Source organism: Chanos chanos, chromosome 9 (genome assembly GCF_902362185.1).
Source record: "Chanos chanos chromosome 9, fChaCha1.1, whole genome shotgun sequence".
Classification (NCBI taxonomy): domain Eukaryota; kingdom Metazoa; phylum Chordata; class Actinopteri; order Gonorynchiformes; family Chanidae; genus Chanos; species Chanos chanos.
In genome coordinates, this window is record NC_044503.1 from 17,451,115 (window position 1) to 17,473,456 (window position 22,342).

Consider the following 22,342-nt stretch of genomic DNA (forward strand, 5'->3'; position numbering starts at 1 on the left):
ACTTGAGTGGTTTATCGCGCGCGCTTGCACACACACACATATCCTGTCTCTCACGACACTCGGAAGGAATCAGACAAAGTTAACTGTCAGGGTCAATGCAGAGTCCGTTCACCAAGACCACAAGAACAAAAATCTATGTCTTGTAAATATGGGGAGTAGTTTCAGTAAAGACCATTTTGCCCGAGATTCATAAATGCCAAATTTTCATTTTCTGGAGGACTTATATCCACCTTAAATTTAACAAATTTTCATAAATATCAGACAAAAACCAAAAGGCTCAATCTTCCTAAGAAACAGCTCATTGGTGAATAAATGTTATAAATGGCTGTTAATTTTAGGGATAACCAGTGAGCCAAATCTACAGAAGCTTTCAGAGGCCTTGGTGTGTTTGAGGCAACAGTGCATTGAGCATGTTCTAAAAGTCCTGAAACAGTTAACAGGTCCTGCACATTACAAAACAGGGTGCATCATTTTATAAATTATTCATTTATTTTAATACAAGTTTTTTCTTACTTTTTTTAAGTTCAGAAAATTACAGACGTACAAACGTTGCTAGTATCATGGAAGCACAGTAATTTCCCTAGCATCAGTTTCAAGTAAATCAGTCTCTTCAGGGAACACGGGTCCAATAAAGACGCTTTCCTCTCTCCCATCTCTATTCCAGGGCAGTGGGAAAATTGAAGTGAGGACAGGACAGGCCAACAAAGCTGTCAGAATGGGCTAAAAGTGCACACCCTCCCTCAGTGGCAGCCAATAAGACTCACTTAGATCTACAGCAGGCAATGAATGAGGAGGGACCTCTGTGGGGAGGGTCCAATCAGACAACTGTAGAGCTCCTTTTTGAGTTTTGAGTGACAGGAGCTTAATGCTACATCATACTTGATAAAGTTATGAGAAAATAAAATATCAGAAAAAATTACAATAATAACAACAACGATAATAATAATAATGATAATAATAAAACTTCATAAAATGAAAATATGCACAAATGGCATCCTGGAGAAAAGCAAAAAATTTGTCTTTAAAATGTAAACATTTGTAAAGTCTTCTCATAAAAGAGTCCAATGAAATCAGAGTTGTTTTTCTTTGCCACTCTACATCATGCTCTCCTTAGCTTGGATACAGATGGCTCTTCCTCCACATCAAGCAATCAATCAATCATATCTGCTACACTCCAGTGGTTAGGAAGGTCATCTGGGTGTGTCCGGCAGGCGGTGTCCTGAGAGGATGTCCCAGTGTCTCCAGAGGAAGGCGAAGAGGAGAATGAGGAGGAGCGTGGAGAAAGAGCGGCTTCGTGTTTTCATCAGGGGGACAACGCAGTTGGCCACAGTGGAGACGAACACTAGCAGCACGGCCATGAGAGCCAGGAGCACGTTAATGAGCTTCCCGAGGAGAGTCCGTGCCGTGGCGTTCTCCAGACCCTCCAACTGCACTACCTGCTGCTGCTGCTGTTGCAGCTCCATCTTCGAGATACGGGTCTGACAGGCCTCCAGCGCCTCCTACAGGTGAACACAGGGAACAAGAGAGAGATGTTTACACACACAACATTGTTTCCTACAACACATTACAGTCATCACCAACAGCATGTCAAAGTATGAGGAAAAGACAGAGTTTTATACTGTAACACAAACAGCTCCTTTTGACAGGCTGACCTCTACTGTGCTACAAAAAAACTGCTCCAGACAGAGCAGAGTAGTACACTCTCTGTCTGCTCAAGAACAAAGAGTTTCAGACTGTCTGAATATTCTCTGGGCAGCAGGGTGGCGCAGTGGGTAGCGCTGTCGCCTCACAGCAAGAAGGTCTCGGGGTCGATTCCCGGCCGGGCGGCCTCTCTGTGTGGAGTGTACATGTTCTCCCTGTGTCTGTTTTCCTCCCACAGTCCAAAGACATGCAGGTTAGGTGAATTGGAGACACTAAATTGTATGAATGTGTGTGAGTGTGTTTGTCTGTGTGTCTGCCCTGCAACGGCGATGCCCTGGGTGTTTCCCTGCCTCCTGAGCAACTGCGCCCTGTCACCACTAGAGGCAGCTTTGTTTGCCTGTGACACCAGCCTGGGATTTCCCTCTGACAGGGAGAGAATGGAGCAGGAAGTTTCCATGGGGAGGCAGTTTCATTTCTGATTCTTTTGTAAAGTGGAATTGCTTGTTATGACTTTTGTTTGTTGGTCAGATGACAGAATTAGTCATGGTGTTTTTGCGGTGCCTGGCTCAGTTCAGAGTGTCCCATAGTTACACTGAATTAATTTCTAGTCAGACTTTTCCTCTGCCTCCCCCCTCAACATAAACCATGACCAAGTCTGTTATTGCTGTGTATTAAATGTCATAAACAAAGCTGTGCATTACAATCTTCTTATGAAACTTATTGTCTGTAGTGGACAATTCCCCTTACGGTAATACTGCTTTTCCTTTGGTTTCTCTCTTTCCAACACACACAAGCACAGATGTGTGTTAAACACAGTACCTGTGTTCCCATAAACACACAGCCACACACACACGCACACACACACATACACACAAAGTACCTGTATGTCTCTGGCCCTCTCATATGACTGGTAAGCTATTTTCTCCTCCATACTGGCCAACTCTTGCTTCAGGTTGAGGATCTCATTCTGGTGTAACTCTGTCAGGTCATTAAGCTGCTCCTCCAGCCTCTCACACCTATAGCGTGCACACACACACACACAGACACACACACACAGGAGACAAGGGGAGATTAAAACATGCTACCAACAACTAATTAAAATACATCCATGCACAAGGAGGGACGAATGCATGCATGCACACATGCACACACAGTGGGAAGTGAAACATGAATTTCTTGGAAACACTGGATGTTCATCATACAGATCAGATTTCAGGAGAAACATGGCCCGCAATAAGTGTAAGCACTTAATGTCGTATGTGTGTGCGCGTGCGTGTGCGTGTTTGACAGGTGAGGATTTTCAGGATCATGCTGGCTCATTGATCATTTACCCCCCCCCAAGATTTACACTAGCCATTCAACCTCTCCCACACACAAACACACACACACACAAGATTTACACTAGCCATTCAACCTCTCTCACACACAAACACACACACAAGATTTACACTAGCCACTCAACCTCTCCCACATATACATACAAACACACACACAAGATTTACACTAGCCACTCAACCTCTCCCACATATACATACAAACACACACACAAGATTTACACTAGCCATTCAACCTCTCCCACATATACATACAAACACACACACAAGATTTACACTAGCCACTCAACCTCTCACAAGATTTACACTAGCCATTCAACCTCTCCCACATATACATACAAACACACACACAAGATTTACACTAGCCACTCAACCTCTCCCACATATACATACAAACACACACACAAGATTTACACTAGCCATTCAACCTCTCCCACACACAAACACACACACAAGATTTACACTAGCCATTCAACCTCTCCCACACACAAACACACACACAAGATTTACACTAGCCATTCAACCTCTCCCACACACAAACACACACACAAGATTTACACTAGCCATTCAACCTCTCCCACACACACACACACACACAAGATTTACACTAGCCATTCAACCTCTCCCACACACACACACACACACAAGATTTACACTAGCCACTCAACCTCTCCCACACACACACACACACACAAGATTTACACTAGCCATTCAACCTCTCCCACACACAAACACACACACAAGATTTACACTAGCCACTCAACCTCTCCCACATTTACATACACACACACGCACACAGATTTAGCCTAAGAACAGTTGGTTCCAGACACACTTTAAAAGCCTCCATTTCTGTTCTGTTCCAGTTATTTTTAGCGGAGGACAAATAGAACACTTCACTTCAGCAGGACATTTTAGGCAAAAAACGCTCCTCTCGCCATTCATTCCTGGCTTTTCTCTTCCTCTCTCCCGTCATCATTCCCTTCCTCCTCTCACTCCCTCACTCCTATAGACCCGATTCTCTCTCACTCCCACTCATATTTGGTCTTGCTATTCAAGAGGAATTTATGAAAATCTATTTTAAGCCCAAAGATAAATACACAGGCTTACAAACACAGATGCAGACATAAATATACTGAGCTAGGAAGAGAAATAAGACCTACATTTTAATCTGACCAATGACCTTTATCAAATATGTCCTGTTTCTACTGTTTTAGTGCCTGTGTCTAAAGCGCACAGTCGCGGCGGTACTTTGTCTGTGTGTGTGCGCGCATATGTGTATATATGTGTGAGTGTATGAGTGTGTGTGTGCATGTATGTGTGTGTGAGTGTATGAGTGTGTGTGTCTATGCATCTGTGTATGAGTATGTGTGTATGTATATATGTATGTGTGTGTGTGTGTGTGTGTGTATGTAAATGTATGCGTGCGTACCTGAATCGTTCCTCTTGCAGAGTCTGCATCACCACTGTGTATTCTCTATGATATTCGCTCTTCAGGCTCTCTAGCTCCTCCTCCAGGTGGGCTTGAGCATCACGCAGGTCCTGTACCTCCTGGAACAGCATGTCTACACTTGAACTCCTCCCCCTCTCCAGTGTATTTCCCTTCGAACTAGGCGGTCCTCCAGGAGCGCCCGTCACACTATTGGCTCCTGCCGAACCAGAGGTGGCACTGGAACAGTCCTCCTCACTACCAAACTTGGGGCTGGACTGTAAGTGGGCGGCCACCATGCCCAGGGACCGTCCCCCCATCCCAGCCTCTTCCCCCGCCCCCTCGTCTATGGAGTCCTTGAGGGCATTGATGTTGTCCGCGCTTCCAAACTTGTTACGGATTAAGGAGGCGATTTCGCGGGGTTTGGAGACCACCGCTCCAGCTGCTGAGTGGGTAGCCTGAGAAAAGCTGGACAGGCCGCCCTTCACGCTGTCCACCACGCCCTCGCTGAAGCCCGAGACCCGAGCGCCCACGTCTCGCAGGCCCTGCTGCATGTCCCTCAGCACGTCTTTGGGCTGGCGCTGGATGCCGTTATGTTCGGCCTCGCGTAAACGCCGGTGGTAGTGCTCCAGCTTCCTCTGCAGCTGAGCAATACTCTGGGCAGACTTCTGATTCTTCTTCTCAAACACCTGTCGATAAAAAGATAGAACAGGATGAGGTGAGTGTGGGAGGAACGGAAGGAGAGAAATGGTAGGAGGAGGTAAGACAACAGGAGAGGAAGGACAGGTAAGAGCAGAGATTGGTGAGCGGAAGAAAGAGCAAGAAAATACAAACGAATGCTGCATGAGATATAAACCAGAACAGAACAGCAGGACATAAAAAACAGACAGAGGGCCAGATGAGGGAGAGGGTCAGCGGGCAGTCAGTACCTGTTTGATGCATGTGCTCTGCTGCTTGTCACTGGCGTTGTTGGCCAGTTTGAGGTACTCGGCCACATTCTCATCTCTCGCTGTCTGCTCGATACGCAGCTGCTCCGTCAGCTTCAGGATCTTCTGCTGCAGCTGCGCTATCACCTGCCGTGTCCGCTGGGGATCCAAAGTAGCTTCTTCTGACCCTGCAAATGAACCATCGCTTCCACATGACACTGCAAGTGCACCCTGGCCAAGTCCTCCCCCCTCCAACCTCTCAATCTGCAGAGAGCATGGGGAGAGAAAACAGAGAGGGGGAAGATTAGAGAATAATAGCCAGAGTTCTGAGAGGAGGAAATTTTCATCATTGTTGTTTGATGATATAATGAGGCAACAGAACTCTTCTGCGATCTTCGCACAGACAGAGGTCAGCTGGACAGCTCTCTCACTCAGCGGTGCTCTCTGGAAGGTGTGATGCAGAGTCACAATAGCAGCTCCCTCTTAAACACGCATGCACAGTTTTAAAAAGGTCAAAAGCATTTTAATATGGCCTATGCCACAAATAATAAACAACAAGAAAACGCCTCAAAACTCTGTCTTGATGGAGAACGGACTCTATGCAGTAGTGTGCAGGTGTGTGAGAGTGTCCCACGCTACTGTGCGACCGTTGTACAGCTGAGATCTGACTTTGGGTGTTCAATGGGAGTAATGTTCAATTTATCAGATTAGCGACTGTGTTGGACTAATTTTCGAAAACCACAAAGCTCAACCGGAAATCACGTTAGTCGGTCATTCTACGCTTACAGCCAAGCTGACCTGCATTTTCGTTTGATCAAACCCTTTGTCTGGGATCGCCCGACGGCGCAGCTGAGTCAGTCTGATTCAGTGCGTGCAAATACTTTTCAAAAAAGACAAGTCACAGACGAAAGACAACATCGAAGCCATAACGCAATTTTACTATGTCAGCTGTGGTAAACATTGTCTTAACACTGAAAGCCTGCCTCTCAGGAAGAGACGGTGAGTAGATATACGTCAGATTGATCGTTCAGTCGTGCCACAGAACCCAGAGGGCATGTGCTATTAAAAAAGCGATTAACGCAGGTGCTACTAATGCTGTGACTAATCGATGACTGGTCCTTTCATTCTGGGACGATTCATGCCGTACCAAAACCGCAACATCCTGTGGTTTCACAGGCTTGACGACACGGGTTACATTTTTAATGGCCAATGATCAGGTAGACGACAACGACTGAAACCCCTCTAAAACACAAAGAGAATGAACAAGGTGCGTTTTCAGTCTGTACCTCCTATAGTCCGCAGCAGACAACAAGTTGCCAGTGTAGACCTAAGACATGCATTTACCTTTTCATTCCTAAGACGGAGTAGCTGTTCCCAGTGCATTCTCCAATGTGTAGCCAACTAACTTGAGTATCGTCTGGGAAGCACACTTCATTTATATTTCAAATAATCCTGGTTTCTTTGAACGCCGTGAACCTTCCGCCTGTTCTCTCAGACTTCCCAAACTTGTTTTGAAAGTTGAGTCGCACCTGAAACTAGATTTGCTCCTCGAGAACATCGCTCCGCCCTCACCTCCCGGATCCGCTAATGGGCTTTAAACATGACATCATCCTAAGCGAACGCGACTCCGCCTCGAGCGGGTGGAAGAGCCGGGAGAACGACAATCATTTGCCCTAGGACCTGGCGTGATCGTAACAGATTCAAAAAGAGGACTTTGGCCGGAGGGATGTTTAAAACAGCAGGAGGAATGCAGTAACCTACAGTAAACCCACAATACAGCGAATTTACAATAATCCAATATGTGTTTCCTTAACGTTTTCATCAAGTAGGTAGTTTAATGGTTGCCAAGAAACCCATTTAATCGACACAACTAAACACAAAGTTGGTCTAATTTGATTTGGCAACAGTCACGTCAGGCTTTCAAGGATTTCTCTGCAATCGATCACGCAGAATGATATCAAATATTGATTTTCGTTGTGTTAACGTGTAAAAACTCTCGAACATAACATGTGGCTAGACGTTTTAAAACGAGAGCCATGCAATCTTTTGCAATCTGCTGTCTGAAACAATGCACGCAATAACAGACGCCTCTCGAGACCTGCCGGTCAAAGAAGGGGTGATTTTACAGATTCTATCAGACAAAATTCAAATAAATGGACGTTCCTTAAACTGGCCAGGGTAGAGGGGTTACTGCGGTTTGAGGCAAGCCAGTTTGAACATTCTCTCTTACACACACACACCTATGACTGTTAGAACGCACAAAATATTTTAACACAATTGCACAAGTGCTCTACCCTAAACAATTAGACCCAACCTACGACAGGTATGACTGGCCGAAAGACCGCCGGGTGCCTGACCAACGATGTGTCGCCACATATTGCGATCTTCAGGAGGTGGTTCTGTCTTGTAAATGACTCGCATTATTTGTGAGAATCTTGCTGGAAAATTCGATGCATTCGCCTGCATTTTAACTGTGCTGGTTACAAAAAAGGAACGTTTAATATAGTTTTGAGAAAACTGCACGACTAACTTCCATTTTTTTCTCTCACATTATTTTCAGTGAATGCCTCGACAAGAAATGTAATACTCATTTTACAGACCGCAAATTCATATAGAATTTACTGACAGTTCAGTCGGCGTTAGAACTGTCAACCGTTATTCTTATCCCAGTTTCATGACTGATGAGTCATACTTTGCAATGAGACGACGATCAGAGATTATGACATTATTTGACAAGTAGTGCTAATAAATCTATAAAAATAATATCTAATAAGTTGAACTGATAAAATACAGGCACCAATTCATGGACAAGTCTAAAACAACGGACGATCAAACGAAAGTGAGGCACTGAATACGGCCCAGGTGATGCTCACTCGGATTATTGAAATAATTAACACCTGGCGGTCGGAAAAGTGCACTGCAGATTCTCAGATAAAATTACGGAATCAAAAGGACCCAGAATGAGACGCACACCATTCATAAAACATAAAACAAAAACATCATTTAGACTCGTGATGTTGAAAACTCATATGAAACCGCGTGACAACATTTTTAACGATACAGTCTATTCAATTTTTTTTGAAAACACGCTTCGGTAATGGTGTTGTGTATTTTCATCCATAGGCATTTTACGTGTTTATTGCGCATCCGACGCTATTTAATCAATTACTTGCCATAATGTATAACATGTAAGACTGACAGCGGTCCGACCTACATACACCAACGCGTGACACAGATTAACCGTCTATTGGGGCTTGGAGTTGTAATGTGTAATTTGATGTCCGCAAGATAATACGGGTGAAAGGGTAGTTCTGCTTCTCGCGTCAGATGACAACTGTGAACTGAGGTGGCCTCGAATAAGTTCTATTACAGAGAGAGCTTTGAACCCGTGATAAGATCGTTCGCGCTGTTCGTTCACTGGTACCACGGATTCTGGCCTCAATAAAAATGCGCAGTAAATGGCATGGAACTGGTGAAACTGGAATAAGCGTGCAAGGACAAAGAAAAATATGGAACGGGTAGAGGAAAGGAATTTTCTGCTATGGTGTTTAAGACGCAATGATGAACTCATTTTGAGCAACACACCAGTGGTGAAATGCGAGATGACATATGACATCACCACAAACATTCGCGAATATAGCATAAAAATACCACCGGAGCACGTGAGAGACATGAGATCATTAAAACACACACGACATACACACGACACACACACACATACCGACAGAGAGAATAGCGTAATTAATATTAAGCGAACAGCCTCGCGAAATGCCAGCCGGGCGGGAGGAAAAGAGGTGTGGGTTATATTGCTTTGAAGAGACAACAGATGACAGTAACTGACGAAGTCTGACTGACACAGTGGTTGTTTCTAGTCCTAATGTTAATCTAATCTTAATTATTATACCAGTTATTTGGCAAATTTATTGAATGTCATACAGTTGTTGGTAAAATAGAGAAGTATGGCTTTGAGAAATCAGTGGAAACTTGGAAGTGAAATTTAGGAGTCTGCTGATATATGATGGAAAACACTGAACTGAGAGAAAAAGTGAGTGAGCGAGGTGAGGGACAGGTTATTTTGTTTGGAATGAATGCTGGGTTATCGTGTCAATCTGAAATGATTTGCCTCATGCAACTTATTGTAAGTCGCTTTGGTTAAAAGCGTCTGCTAAATGCCAAACTGTAAAATTGTAAATTGATACCTGATCATGATAAACACTCATGGGACACCTGGCTGTCACAGTATCAGCCAGATCTCTAAGGCACATTGTGAAACCAGGCATGTAATACCCTACTGTAAGGAATCTACTCTTTACAAAATGATCTCATCAGAAAACCATTACACTTCATTTGGCTCTGTAAGACACACCTGAGCAACTCGAATTTTTGAGAGCAACAAAATTTATCAGTTTTTCAGGTGAGTGCTAAAGACTGCAGAATGTGATTTTCCATAATGGAAATTTAGAGAATGTAATTGAGAGAGAGTGAATTGAGAGAATTTGGGAGTTGAGAGAGTGTACTGATGGATACAGACCAGAGCAAAAGGAGCATAAAACAGAGAGCAAAAGAGGCATAACCCTAACCCAAGACCAGGCCAATGGCTTTGACATTACAGGTAAGGAGAGTGGCCCCCATTACAAAACACAATCTCATTGATTTCATTTGGAGAATATGACTCCAGAAGGTGTTGAATTTGTATGATTATTGTATTAAACACGCAGGCATCCCTCCTCTGCACACAAGAATATATCATAACACCAGCATTCACAAACGTTTGCATATACAATCAAAACCGACAAGAGACAAAAGGTGACAGAAGCAAAGCCTGTAGAAATTAGAGTTCTTTCAAACTAGACAATACAAAGCATTAATTTTACAACATACATGGTACATTTTTTAAATATTATAGAGTGTACTGGAGATTAAAAAAAAAGTCAGACCAGTTTACACAGTGTATTGTCCAGTGGGAACTGGTTTGCATTGAACATGCATTGCAATGAAACCAGGTCTGGAGTCTAAGAACTGGGTTCAAGTTTTGTCGAGCACAAATCAGGTGAGTTCTGTGTAAGACCTATGGCCGTTCTCTGAACAGTGGAACAGAATGTGCAAACCAGACACCCCCCACCCCCCCCCCCCCCCCCCACACACACACACACACACACACATACAGGGTGCCGCGTGAAGCCTGAGATGGGAACACAGGAAGCACTGGCGACTCAAGGTTAGTGAGGAACACATTAACGACATGGTAAGAACACACTTAATTACATTTTACACACTCTCCTGATCTTGGCAGACACCCTAGCACACAAGGACATGGCATCCAGCATATCAGCACATGTTTACAGACAAAACAGTGTAAGACTTTAAGCAGCTGTTTGAAAGAGACTCAGCCAAACTAGCATAAAACTGTTTACTGCAAACATCCATACACTGAAATTACATAAGGTTTAAGTCCTAGAACTGACAATATAGCTCTGTTAAACTTAACAGACTCCAGGTCCACCTCAGGTTTCTCATTACTCAACTTTCCCTCACTCTCCATGAGAACTGATGAACTGAAATGGAATAAAATGTTATAGATTGCAGATGCTGTGAAAAGGCAATGTGAAAAGTGAATATTTGCCAGAGTTAAACAAGTGACTGTGTTAGAAGAGTCTGGCAGAGATTGTGTGTGTGCGAGTGTGTGAAATATGTTAAATATTTATATCCCATCTCCTACATACATGCATGTATGACCTCATCACTGCCAACAAACTGTTACCATACGGTCAACACTGTTATGGTACAGTCAACACTGTTACGAATCGGTCAACACTGTTGTGGTATGGTCAACACTGTTACGATTCAGTCAACACTGTTACAATTCAGTCAACACTGTTACAATTCAGTCAACACTGTTGTGGTACAATCAATACTGTTACGATGCTGTCAGTGCTGTAAGATAGCAGAGACACTAATGTCAAAGGTAAACAATACATACCTCATTATAAATCAGGTCTGAAGAAATGAACAGGTCTCAAGTCTGAAGTATGACAAGCTAATGCAACATTTCTGAAGATCACAACACCTTTCAGTCAAGCTGAGATAACAAGGTTTTAATGACCTTTAACAGATAGTTTCAAGTTTTATTGTCATTTACTAGATAACAATGTGGACATCATTATCAGTAATGAAATTCTTGGGCTCGGGGCCAGCTCAACTTGCACAATGTAGTAGTACATAAAAATAAAAGGACAATAAGGTAAATATAAAGGTAATATAAGGTACAACACAGGCACGGGTATCTGAACTCAGTCTAACACAGTTAAGCAGTGGCACCAGCTCCCTTAAAACCTTGAACAATCATTCAAGTACATATTCACAAAAACCCAGTGCTAGCTCCTGCAGCTTTTGTCACGTCAACAGCTTCAGCTGAAGTAAGGAAACTTAGTGTCTGTAACAGGAGGCTAACTACAGAGATGTTTAGTTCAGCTGAAGTAAGGAAACTTAGTGTCTGTAACAGGAGGCTAACTACAGAGATGTTTAGTTCAGCTGAAGTAAGGAAACTTAGTGTCTGTAACAGGAGGCTAACTACAGAGATGTTTAGTTCAGCTGAAGTGCAGTAACCCAGTCTAGTCCCCATTTGTCTGGAACATAAGGCTAACCAAAGACATACTTTACAGCTCATTTCCATATAAGACTTGTAAATAAGAAGGAGTAATTAGTACAATTAAAGTCTGACTTGCATAATGCTAACAGTATCAGCCATTCATTCGACCCTTTCAAATGGGTCATTCTTTCAGACAGCTTTAAGCCTGGGTCAGCCGTGGACATTTAAATGATTACAGCAAAATGAAGCCAAAAAAAGAGTCAATACTCTCTCCCTTTTAGGTCAGCGATCGTTTGAAACTCAGCCAGAGAGTGTTGGAACCATCCCTACTCAAACAAAGGCAGAGGAGTATCTCCATAACTCTGCTGAACGGGAAGACAAAACACCATGTCAGATTACCTGTTCAATATTACAAACCTGAGACTGGTCTCTAAACATGACCATGTAAAAAAAAAAAAGATAAAAAGACAAAAAACATCTCTTCTAACAAAGTGCAGCCTTCAACATCAGATACAGCTGTATTAAAGGCCTAACCACTCAGCAAAACTATTTAAAAGACTGATGGTATCATCAGCTTATTCTAAAGCAGTGCACATAAAGGCATAAATGACACTGAAATGAGATATTTATGTCAACCCAATAAAACATTAATTAACTCAATTACTAATCAACAGCAAAAATGTTCCGAACTTTATAACAGAACACCTGGACCTGTATGAATAGACAAATCCTTCCCAAATCAGCTCTACAGTTCCACCACTCTGATCTGTGGTTTACTGAGCCCAAATCAGCTCTACAGTTCCACCACTCTGACTCTGATCTGTGGTTTACTGAGCCCAAATCAGTTGTACAGTACCACCACTCTGACTCTGATCTGTGGTTTACTGAGCCCAAATCAGTTGTACAGTTCCACCACTCTGACTCTGATCTGTGGTTTACTGAGCTGGCAGGTGACAACACAGACTAAACAACAATAGCATCAAATAAAACAAAATAAAAACACTCATCCTCCTGTTTGTGTATCTCCTTAGAGCTTTCACCAGTAAACCTTATTAGGCTTATTACCAAGCATAATTAATCCTGTTAAAGGCTAATTACAGGGCCGCCACTGAAACTACAATGTCTCTCTGTGAGCTCAGGGGCAAACACACGGATGTTCCTGAAAATGTAAAAAAAACCCCACAAAAACCCCACATTCGTTTAAACAGTCTTTCACCCACAACCGATCGATTCAAAACTGGAAAAGGCCCCAAAATGAGGTAAAAGGGTCAGAGAGTGGCCTGAAAGTAGGTATTTTCCTCAAAGGTCAGAACAGAAAAATACAAAATCCTACAACACTCGCACACAGACAAGACACTCTCATTTCTCAATCTCATCTCTGCTCCACTCAGTTCTAAAAAAACACAAAGGTTTTTTGACATTATAACACTCAAATTTTCTGTAAGTTTTGTCTTTAACTTCCTAGATAAAATGGTCTATTGAATTATGTGACAAGATGCAAAAAGTTCTCTTTATTATATTGCAAAAAGAAGAAAACATTCGCAGCATGTCATCATTGGTGGTATTGAGAAACTGAAAGGACTTAGTTGCATAAAGGTGGTGACCCTGGTCAATCTCCATGACTTTACAAGTGTAAACAGAGGACAGTCTTTTAAAAAGGAGTAATGGGGAGAAACATGCCCTGACGTAATCCATCAAATTAGAATCTGAATAAGAACAGGACTGACAGCATCAAAGGGTAACACCTCAGAACGCTGGGACTCCCCTGGTTAAACTGGTAAGCAGGAATGTGTGTGTGTGTGTGTGTTCATTTTGCTAACTTACAGAGACATTTAACTAACAGTATACTATTCTATTGGGTATATCTTGTCAAACTGGGCTCAAAATCATAGTCCCAACTCATAAAAACTAGGTGCTTTTTTAGTAAACTGAAAGTGTGAAAATGTTTTTTGGTTAGGCTGTTACTCTTTATTTTTGTTAAAATCGAAGTCATTGGAAGGTCCCCCCAGTCAAGCATACAAGGTGTGTGTGTTTGTGTGTGTGTGTATTTTTACTCCATCACATTGGTAGGCCTGCATTAATATTCAAAATTTATGTATGAGAATGTTTTTCATAAACACACACACACACACACACACACATATATATACTGTGTTTGTGTGTGCGTGTGTGTGTGTGTGCGTGTGTGTGTGTGTGCGTGCGCATGTGTACGTATGGCACAGTGTAGCTTCACAACATTATGAAAAATGGAATGTGTAATTTAAAGTGTAATTTAAGTTTAAGTGTAATTTAAGGGAAAGGTCAAATTCCACTGGGGTTGAAGAACAAATTACAGAAAAAAACAAAGAAAAAAACATAATTACTATTCAGTTAGCAATATCCTAATGCATTGATAAGAATAGTGAAGATCAATGAAAACAGTCATTTCTCCTGCCAAACTATGCCCAGTTAAAAAATAGCCTTCTCTCTCTCTCTGCTTCCCTCCCTCTGTAACTCTTTCTCTTCCTCTCCCTGTCTCTTTTTTTCCCACCCTCTCTTCCCACTTCAAGCCTGCCATAATCAAACAAAGCCAAGCTCAGTTTTCCATGGTGATCAGCTTTTTTGTTTCTTTAACTGAACTACATCCAGTAACAATGCCTCCATTCACCATCTATGGACAATTATGTAACTCAGCACCCATGCACAGTATACACACTCATACATATACACATACACACACACACACACACACACACACACAGCACATAGTTATGGGTACACATTGTCTAAGGGTAACTGCAGGGCAAACCCAGAAGAGGAAGTCAGTTTGCTGACAAGCACGAACACTGAGTGACTAAGAAGAACCTTGTGGTTGACATGTATTTAATGTAAAAAACAAATGATGATACAGCCCAAATGTTATGGAAGTGTCGCTGACACACACAAATAAAAAGACTGTAGTCACTCTAAGCTAGCTCTCACAACAGAGCCTTTCATCAATGACGTCAAAGTTAAGTCTCTGAAAGTCTCTTAAAAGATTTAGACAGGTCTTACACTGCTGTGTCATACACACACACACACACACACACACACACTCAGTCACACTCAGGATAACCATGCCTGTCCCACAGCAATCTCAATATACACATGGATACAAAGTCATGTAGTCATGAACATCCCCAAAAACACAGATATGCAACCTACACCCACACACACACATGAACACACACCCACACGCACACATACACACGCACGCACACACACACACACACACACACACACACACACACAGACACGCGTGCAAACATACACACACAAACACACGCACACATACACACACACACACACGTGCGCACAAACATACACACAAACACACACAGATTAGACAGGCAGGTGACACTCACAGTGTTGGTGGGAGAGGTGGATGGAGATGAGTCAGGAGTCACCAGGTTGAGAATGACTTCCATTGGAGAAATCATCAGAGCAACCAGTAGACACACTCACACACACACACAAACACAAAATTCAGATACAGTCTAAAGGCAGCAGTGTGCATAGGAGAGATGCCATGACAAATGTCCATAGGAATCTGAAAACGTCACGAAAACGTTTCCAATTCAGAGCCTTCAGAGCAGAGATCCCAGACAATGATCCAAGCAGCACAAGATGGAACTGAAGGTAGAGTTCGGAGCAAAGCAGGAGCAGGTCGTCTGGGATCACAGCCTTGGAGAGGCTCTAGGTTCAGCCAGTTGGACACACAGGCCTGTGAGTGCTGCAGCTCGTTTGGTGAGAGGGCTGAGTGACAAGTTGCTTATGAGAGAACTCCCAATGAGCCCAGACTCTGTGTGCAACTGTGAGTAAGAGCGTGAGTGTGTGTGTGTGTGTGTGTGTGTGCATGTTCGTGCGTGTGTATGTGTGTTCCATTCTGATCTCAGGAGCTCATAAAACTCTCTCATTGGCCAGCTGATGTAAGAACAACAACAATCGTTTGCAGCTCAGAGAATCAAGCCAATCAGCTTGCATGATCCGCAACCCTAAACCAATCATGTCTCCCAGTCAACAGTTAACAGCTAAATGGAACTCACAAACTGGAACCTCCAAAAGCGCCCAGTGAAACCCACCATAAAATGCTCTACACACAAACACAAACACACACACACACACACACACACAGGACTGTCACACGTCCTTGTGAGAAAACAATCCACGAAAGAATTACCCGTAGCAGAACCAATGTCCCCGACTACACACTTCTTACCATTTTACAAAGCTCATACTGTCATAAGACCAATCAGTGAACAACACTGTGTGTGTGTGTGTGTATGTGTGTGAGTGAGTCCAATTAACAGCAGAGAAGCTGTTTGCTTGCTTGTTTAGGGGCAGAGAGAGAGAGAGACAGAGAGAGAGAGAGAGTGAAAGTGAGAGTGAGAGAGAGAGAGAGAGAGAGAGAGAGAGAGAGACACGGGGGGAGGTTAATGAAAAGTTTGGGTGAAAGTTGGCTTACATAACTCGTCTCATTTAGAAACTGCTAGATGTGTGTGAAAGAGCCGTTCCGTTCCTGCAGCGAATGAAACAAGGGTACACTGCTGGTCACTCTCTCTCTCTCATCACTATGGGACTGAAATCCCTGAATACTGCAGGAATACCGTGCACTTCACAGAGCAGCCTGTGATCACATTTTGCCATAAAACATTTTCTTAACAGTGCTCTGAGTGGTACTCCAGTGGCTCTTTAAGACAATTATTCACACACACTAGCACTGAGAACTCAAGACTGTTCTCAGCATGCCACACAAAGAGGACCTTTATGAGTGCAAAAGGCATCAGTGAAGAAGTAGCCAGTCAAAGACAGTGTCTGTTCTCCTAGCTGTCCTGTCTCCACTGTGGATATTCAAGAATGTAAACATTTTTTTTAAACCCCGTCCTCTTATCTGTTCATGGTCCTGCCTTGGTTTTAAATGTTGGATTTATCTTGAAATCATGTAAATCAGTACAGTTAAAAACAGGCAGAGGCTAATAAGGCTAACTGAGCTAGTTTAGAGTTGCCTGAGGGAGGTGTGGATGTTTACCTGACTAATCCAGGGAAAACGGTGAATGACACAAAGCTACAGGACAAATAGTAAGGGAGCTGACTACTGACTGATGTCACTACTGACTACTGACTGCAGCTACGTCACTACTAAATACTGATTGCAACTATGTCACTGAATTCCTGAGGAAAATCCACACACTCACACACAAACAAACACATTCACAAATATGTAAACACACACATGCACTTACTCTTTGGACTTTCCGCTGCCATTCCAGAGATGACAGAGAGAGTGTGTCACACCTGAAAAGCATTGTGTCATTCTTCAGTGAGCAGTTCAGGGTGAGTATGCATTCTTTCTCCCCAGCAGTCAGCACATACACACCACTCTAGAAGGTTCCAGAATGCTTGTGCAGAACCAGCTCTACTGGGATTGCCTTACTGGGATGAGGGGGGCACTCTGGGGAAAGGGGACTGGGGGGTGTTTTTTGGGGAATGGATCCAGGGACAGAGAGAGATACACACACACACTGAGCAGACACCCCTTAACCCAGAACAGCTGGTCTATGCCAAGGTCTGTACCACTGCCAAGAAAGAATGGAAAGGAACAGGCCAGAAAGATCTGGAATTTGCCAGCCCCAGACTGAGAAGGGGGCTCCCTTTCTCCCCTACTCTCTGTCTCTCACACATACACTGACACACACACACCATACACACACACACCACACACCACACACATGCACACACACACACACACACACACACACACACACACATACACACACACACACACCCACACACACACACACACACACACACACAAACCACACACATGCACACACACAAACACACAGACAAACACACGGACAAACACACACACAGAGGGTTATCGGGGTTCATGCTTATGTAAGACCTATAGACCAGAGTCTTTCTTGATGCCTTTTGTGGGAGGAAAGGCCAGAGCGGGCAGAAAACACAGAGCCCCACAAACAGTACATTCCTCTAAAACAGACTGGCTCCATTCTTACACACTCACTCACTCACTCACTCACTCACACACACACACACACACACATACACACACAAGTTTCAAAATAGAATGATCTCACCAAAACAACCCAACCCATGGCTCCCACATCTCATTGCTGATTTCACTAACAATCGTGGGATTCATTAAATCTTACGTCACCATATGCATACCACAACAAACAAGGCTTGGCTCATCTCACACACAAACTCAAAATAGTTTTCAGTGGTGTTACAGGTGAGGTTTAACGGGGCAGTTTTCGGTGGTGTCACAGGTGAGGTTTAACGGGGCAGTTTTCAGTGGTGTCACAGGTGAAGTTTAACGGGGCAGTTTTCGGTGGTATCACAGGTGAAGTTTAACGGGGCAGTTTTCGGTGGTGTCACAGGTGAGGTTTAATGGGGCAGTTTTCAGTGGTGTCACAGGTGAAGTTTAACGGGGCAGTTTTCGGTGGTATCACAGGTGAAGTTTAACGGGGCAGTTTTCGGTGGTATCACAGGTGAAGTTTAACGGGGCAGTTTTCAGTGGTATCACAGGTGAAGTTTAACGGGGCAGTTTTCGGTGGTGTCACAGGTGAAGTTTAACGGGGCAGTTTTCGGTGGATGGGACAGGTGAGGTTTAACGGGGCAGTTTTCAATGGTGTCACAGGTGAAGTTTAACGGGGCAGTTTTCGGTGGTGTCACAGGTGAGGTTTAACGGGGCAGTTTTCGGTGGTGTCACAGGTGAAGTTTAACGGGGCAGTTTTCGGTGGATGGGACAGGTGAGGTTTAACGGGGCAGTTTTTGGTGGTGTCACAGGTGAGGTTTAACGGGGCAGTTTTTGGTGGTGTCACAGGTGAGGTTTAATGGGGCAGTTTTCAGTGGTGTCACAGGTGAAGTTTAACGGGGCAGTTTTCGGTGGTATCACAGGTGAAGTTTAACGGGGCAGTTTTTGGTGGTATCACAGGTGAAGTTTAACGGGGCAGTTTTCGGTGGTGTCACAGGTGAAGTTTAACGGGGCAGTTTTCGGTGGATGGGACAGGTGAGGTTTAACGGGGCAGTTTTTGGTGGTGTCACAGGTGAGGTTTAACGGGGCAGTTTTTGGTGGTGTCACAGGTGAGGTTTAACGGGGCAGTTTTCAGTGGTGTCACAGGTGAAGTTTAACGGGGCAGTTTTCAATGGTGTCACAGGTGAGGTTTAACGGGGCAGTTTTCAGTGGTGTCACAGGTGAAGTTTAACGGGGCAGTTTTCAGTGGTGTCACAGGTGAAGTTTAACGGGGCAGTTTTCAGTGGTATCACAGGTGAGGTTTAACGGGGCAGTTTTCAGTGGTATCACAGGTGAGGTTTAACGGGGCAGTTTTCAGTGGTGTCACAGGTGAAGTTTAACGGGGCAGTTTTCAGTGGTGTCACAGGTGAAGTTTAACGGGGCAGTTTTCAGTGGTATCACAGGTGAGGTTTAACGGGGCAGTTTTCAGTGGTATCACAGGTGAGGTTTAACGGGGCAGTTTTCAGTGGTGTCACAGGTGAAGTTTAACGGGGCAGTTTTCAGTGGTATCACAGGTGAGGTTTAACGGGGCAGTTTTCAGTGGTATCACAGGTGAGGTTTAACGGGGCAGTTTTCAGTGGTGTCACAGGTGAAGTTTAACGGGGCAGTTTTCAGTGGTGTCACAGGTGAAGTTTAACGGGGCAGTTTTCAGTGGTATCACAGGTGAGGTTTAACGGGGCAGTTTTCAGTGGTGTCACAGGTGAGGTTTAATGGGGCAGTTTTCAGTGGTGTCACAGGTGAAGTTTAACGGGGCAGTTTTTGGTGGTGTCACAGGTGAGGTTTAACGGGGCAGTTTTCGGTGGATGGGACAGGTGAGGTTTAACGGGGCAGTTTTCAGTGGTATCACAGGTGAGGTTTAATGGGGCAGTTTTCAATGGTGTCACAGGTGAGGTTTAACGGGGCAGTTTTCAGTGGTGTCACAGGTGAGGTTTAACGGGGCAGTTTTCGGTGGATGGGACAGGTGAGGTTTAACGGGGCAGTTTTCGGTGGATGGGACAGGTGAGGTTTAACGGGGCAGTTTTCAATGGTGTCACAGGTGAGGTTTAATGGGGCAGTTTTCGGTGGATGGGACAGGTGAGGTTTAACGGGGCAGTTTTCAATGGTGTCACAGGTGAGGTTTAACGGGGCAGTTTTCGGTGGATGGGACAGGTGAGGTTTAACGGGGCAGTTTTCGGTGGTGTCACAGGTGAGGTTTAACGGGGCAGTTTTCAATGGTGTCACAGGTGAGGTTTAACGGGGCAGTTTTCAGTGGTGTCACAGGTGAGGTTTAACAGGGCAGTTTTTCGGTGGATGGGACAGATACTGACTTGTAGGTGAGTATAAGGTACTGGGTGGTGGAGGGCATGTACTGGGAGGGGTACAGATCTACAGCCCAGTGTGAAAAGCCTTCTGGCATGGTACAGAGACACACACCACCCTAGTTACACAACCCCAGCCACACAAAACAGCAACAATGCCACACTACAGCATGAAACAGCATGTTCCAGAGGAAATGAGTCTGTGTGTATGTGGGTGTGTACCATCATGATCAAACAGGAAAACACAAATGCAAACGGGCAGGAAAAGACTGTAGACCAACAAGCGCTGCCCACTGGCTTTGACCTTTACCCCTGAGTTCCTCTCCTCTCCAGGCCCTGCTGCATGTCAACATAGCCAAACTCTCACCCAACAGCCCACAATTATCACATACACACACTCTAAAAATAACAAAACAAAACAAAAAAACCCTCTGTGTGTGCGTGCATATGTGTATGTGTGTGTGTGTGTGTGTGTGTGCGTGTGTGAGTGTGTGTGTTTGTGTGTGTATGTGTGTATTGATTGAGGCAGACTTCCCTAGTGCGCATGGCTGTGTGTGTTTATGAGTGTGTGTAATATAAGAAGTAAAGTGTGTTTTCTGTGGACATTCCTAGATGTATTAATGAGGCTCTCTCTCTCTCTCTCTCTCTCTCTCTCTCTCTCTCTCTTTCTTTCTCTCTCTCTCTCTCTCTCTCATACACACATATGCTCAAACACACAAAGGTTCAAATGAAACACAAATAAAATTCAAATAAACTCATCAACAAAACAAGCCTGCAGCTCAGTTTGGAGAAACTCGTTTATATAAACCACCAGGGGGAGACAGAGTACTTCCATTAATATGGAAATAAAACTCTGAGCGTAAAGAAAGCATGCGCACACGTGTGCACACACACACACACACACACACACACAAATGTTCCCTCTGGATAAGTTTTCCACATTCTTCTCTTTTATGATGCCCCTGTTCTTCATTTCTCTGCCCTCCCCTTATTTCCTCTTACATAAAAGACATAATAAAAGAGGAACGCATAATAGGTTAAGGAATGTGTGTGTGTGTTACAAGATGCTCTGAGGGACAGTTAGGAATGCCGGGGATCTATATGAGTACAAAAACAATCTCTCTTTTTCTCTCTTTCTCTCTTTCTCAGTTTCCTCCCTCTCTCTCTCGAAAGAACAGAATGGAAGTATGACCAAAGTAAGTGGAGAAGACTAAAACACTAAGGAGGGAGAAATGAAAGAGGGAGACTAACTGAGGGTTAGCGTGTGTGTTTGAGAGTGAGGGGGTGACAGGGTTTTTTAAAAAAGTTAGCAAGGTCACTATGGCCATAACCCATTCTAGGAAACACGTGTGTGTGCGTGTGTGTGTGTGTGAGAGAGAGAGAGAGAGAGAGAAAGAGAGAGGGAGAAAGAGAGAGAGGGAGAGCAGGTGTGTGTGTGTTTGTGTGTATGTGTGTGTGAGAGAGAGAGAGAGAGAGAGAGAAAGAGAGAGAGAGAGCGAGCATGTGGAGCTAGTTGAAAAGAGAGGGACATGGATCAACACAAAAATGGAGAAAAAATAGCAGACAGTGAATGTAGAGGTGCTGTCAGATAGAGCAAAGTCAGATTTCCACTCCATTCTCCGTGTCTGCCCCTCCCTCTGTAATTTTGGTTAAGCAGCATCATTTTGACATGACTGACTGTCTCATAAACAGCACTGACCAAGATAACACATTTTCACAACTTGTGTCAACACATTACATTTAAATAGGGCTGTAGAACCTTCTTCATGCTGCCTGTCTGGCTGCTGATGAACCTTCTGTGGATATGAGTTTGAGTTTGTCTGTTCTGTGGATATGACTATGAGTGTGTCTGTTCTGTGTGTATGACTATGAGTGTGTCGGTTCTGTGGGTATGAGTTTGAGTGTGTCTGTTCTGTGGGTATGAGTTTGAGTGAGTCTGTTCTGTGGGTATGAGTTTGAGTGTGTCTGTTCTGTGGGTATGAGTTTGAGTGAGTCTGTTCTGTGGGTATGAGTTTGAGTGAGTCTGTTCTGTGGGTATGAGTTTGACTGAGTCTGTTCAGATCTGGCTGCT

At 43.9% G+C, this 22,342-nt stretch overlaps 1 protein-coding gene across 4 annotated transcripts in view; it reads right to left on the reverse strand.

Moving 5' to 3' along the window:
* Positions 1-1,012: 1,012 nt before the first annotated feature.
* tmcc1a (transmembrane and coiled-coil domain family 1a) overlaps positions 1,013-22,342 on the reverse strand; it is a 39,791-nt gene continuing 18,461 nt past the window's right edge. For 2 of the 4 annotated variants that reach the window (XM_030785053.1, XM_030785052.1), the window contains 4 exons: positions 5,331-5,591; positions 4,405-5,090; positions 2,522-2,657; positions 1,013-1,499 (listed from right to left, as the gene is read on the reverse strand). In XM_030785053.1, the coding sequence (XP_030640913.1) occupies positions 1,191-1,499; positions 2,522-2,657; positions 4,405-5,090; positions 5,331-5,591 (1,392 nt within the window). In that variant the 3' untranslated portion in view covers positions 1,013-1,190. Of the gene's footprint in view, positions 1,500-2,521; positions 2,658-4,404; positions 5,091-5,330; positions 5,592-6,671; positions 6,822-15,299; positions 15,375-22,342 lie in introns of those variants that run through there. The other 2 variants (XM_030785054.1, XM_030785055.1) reach the window with 2 other exon arrangements.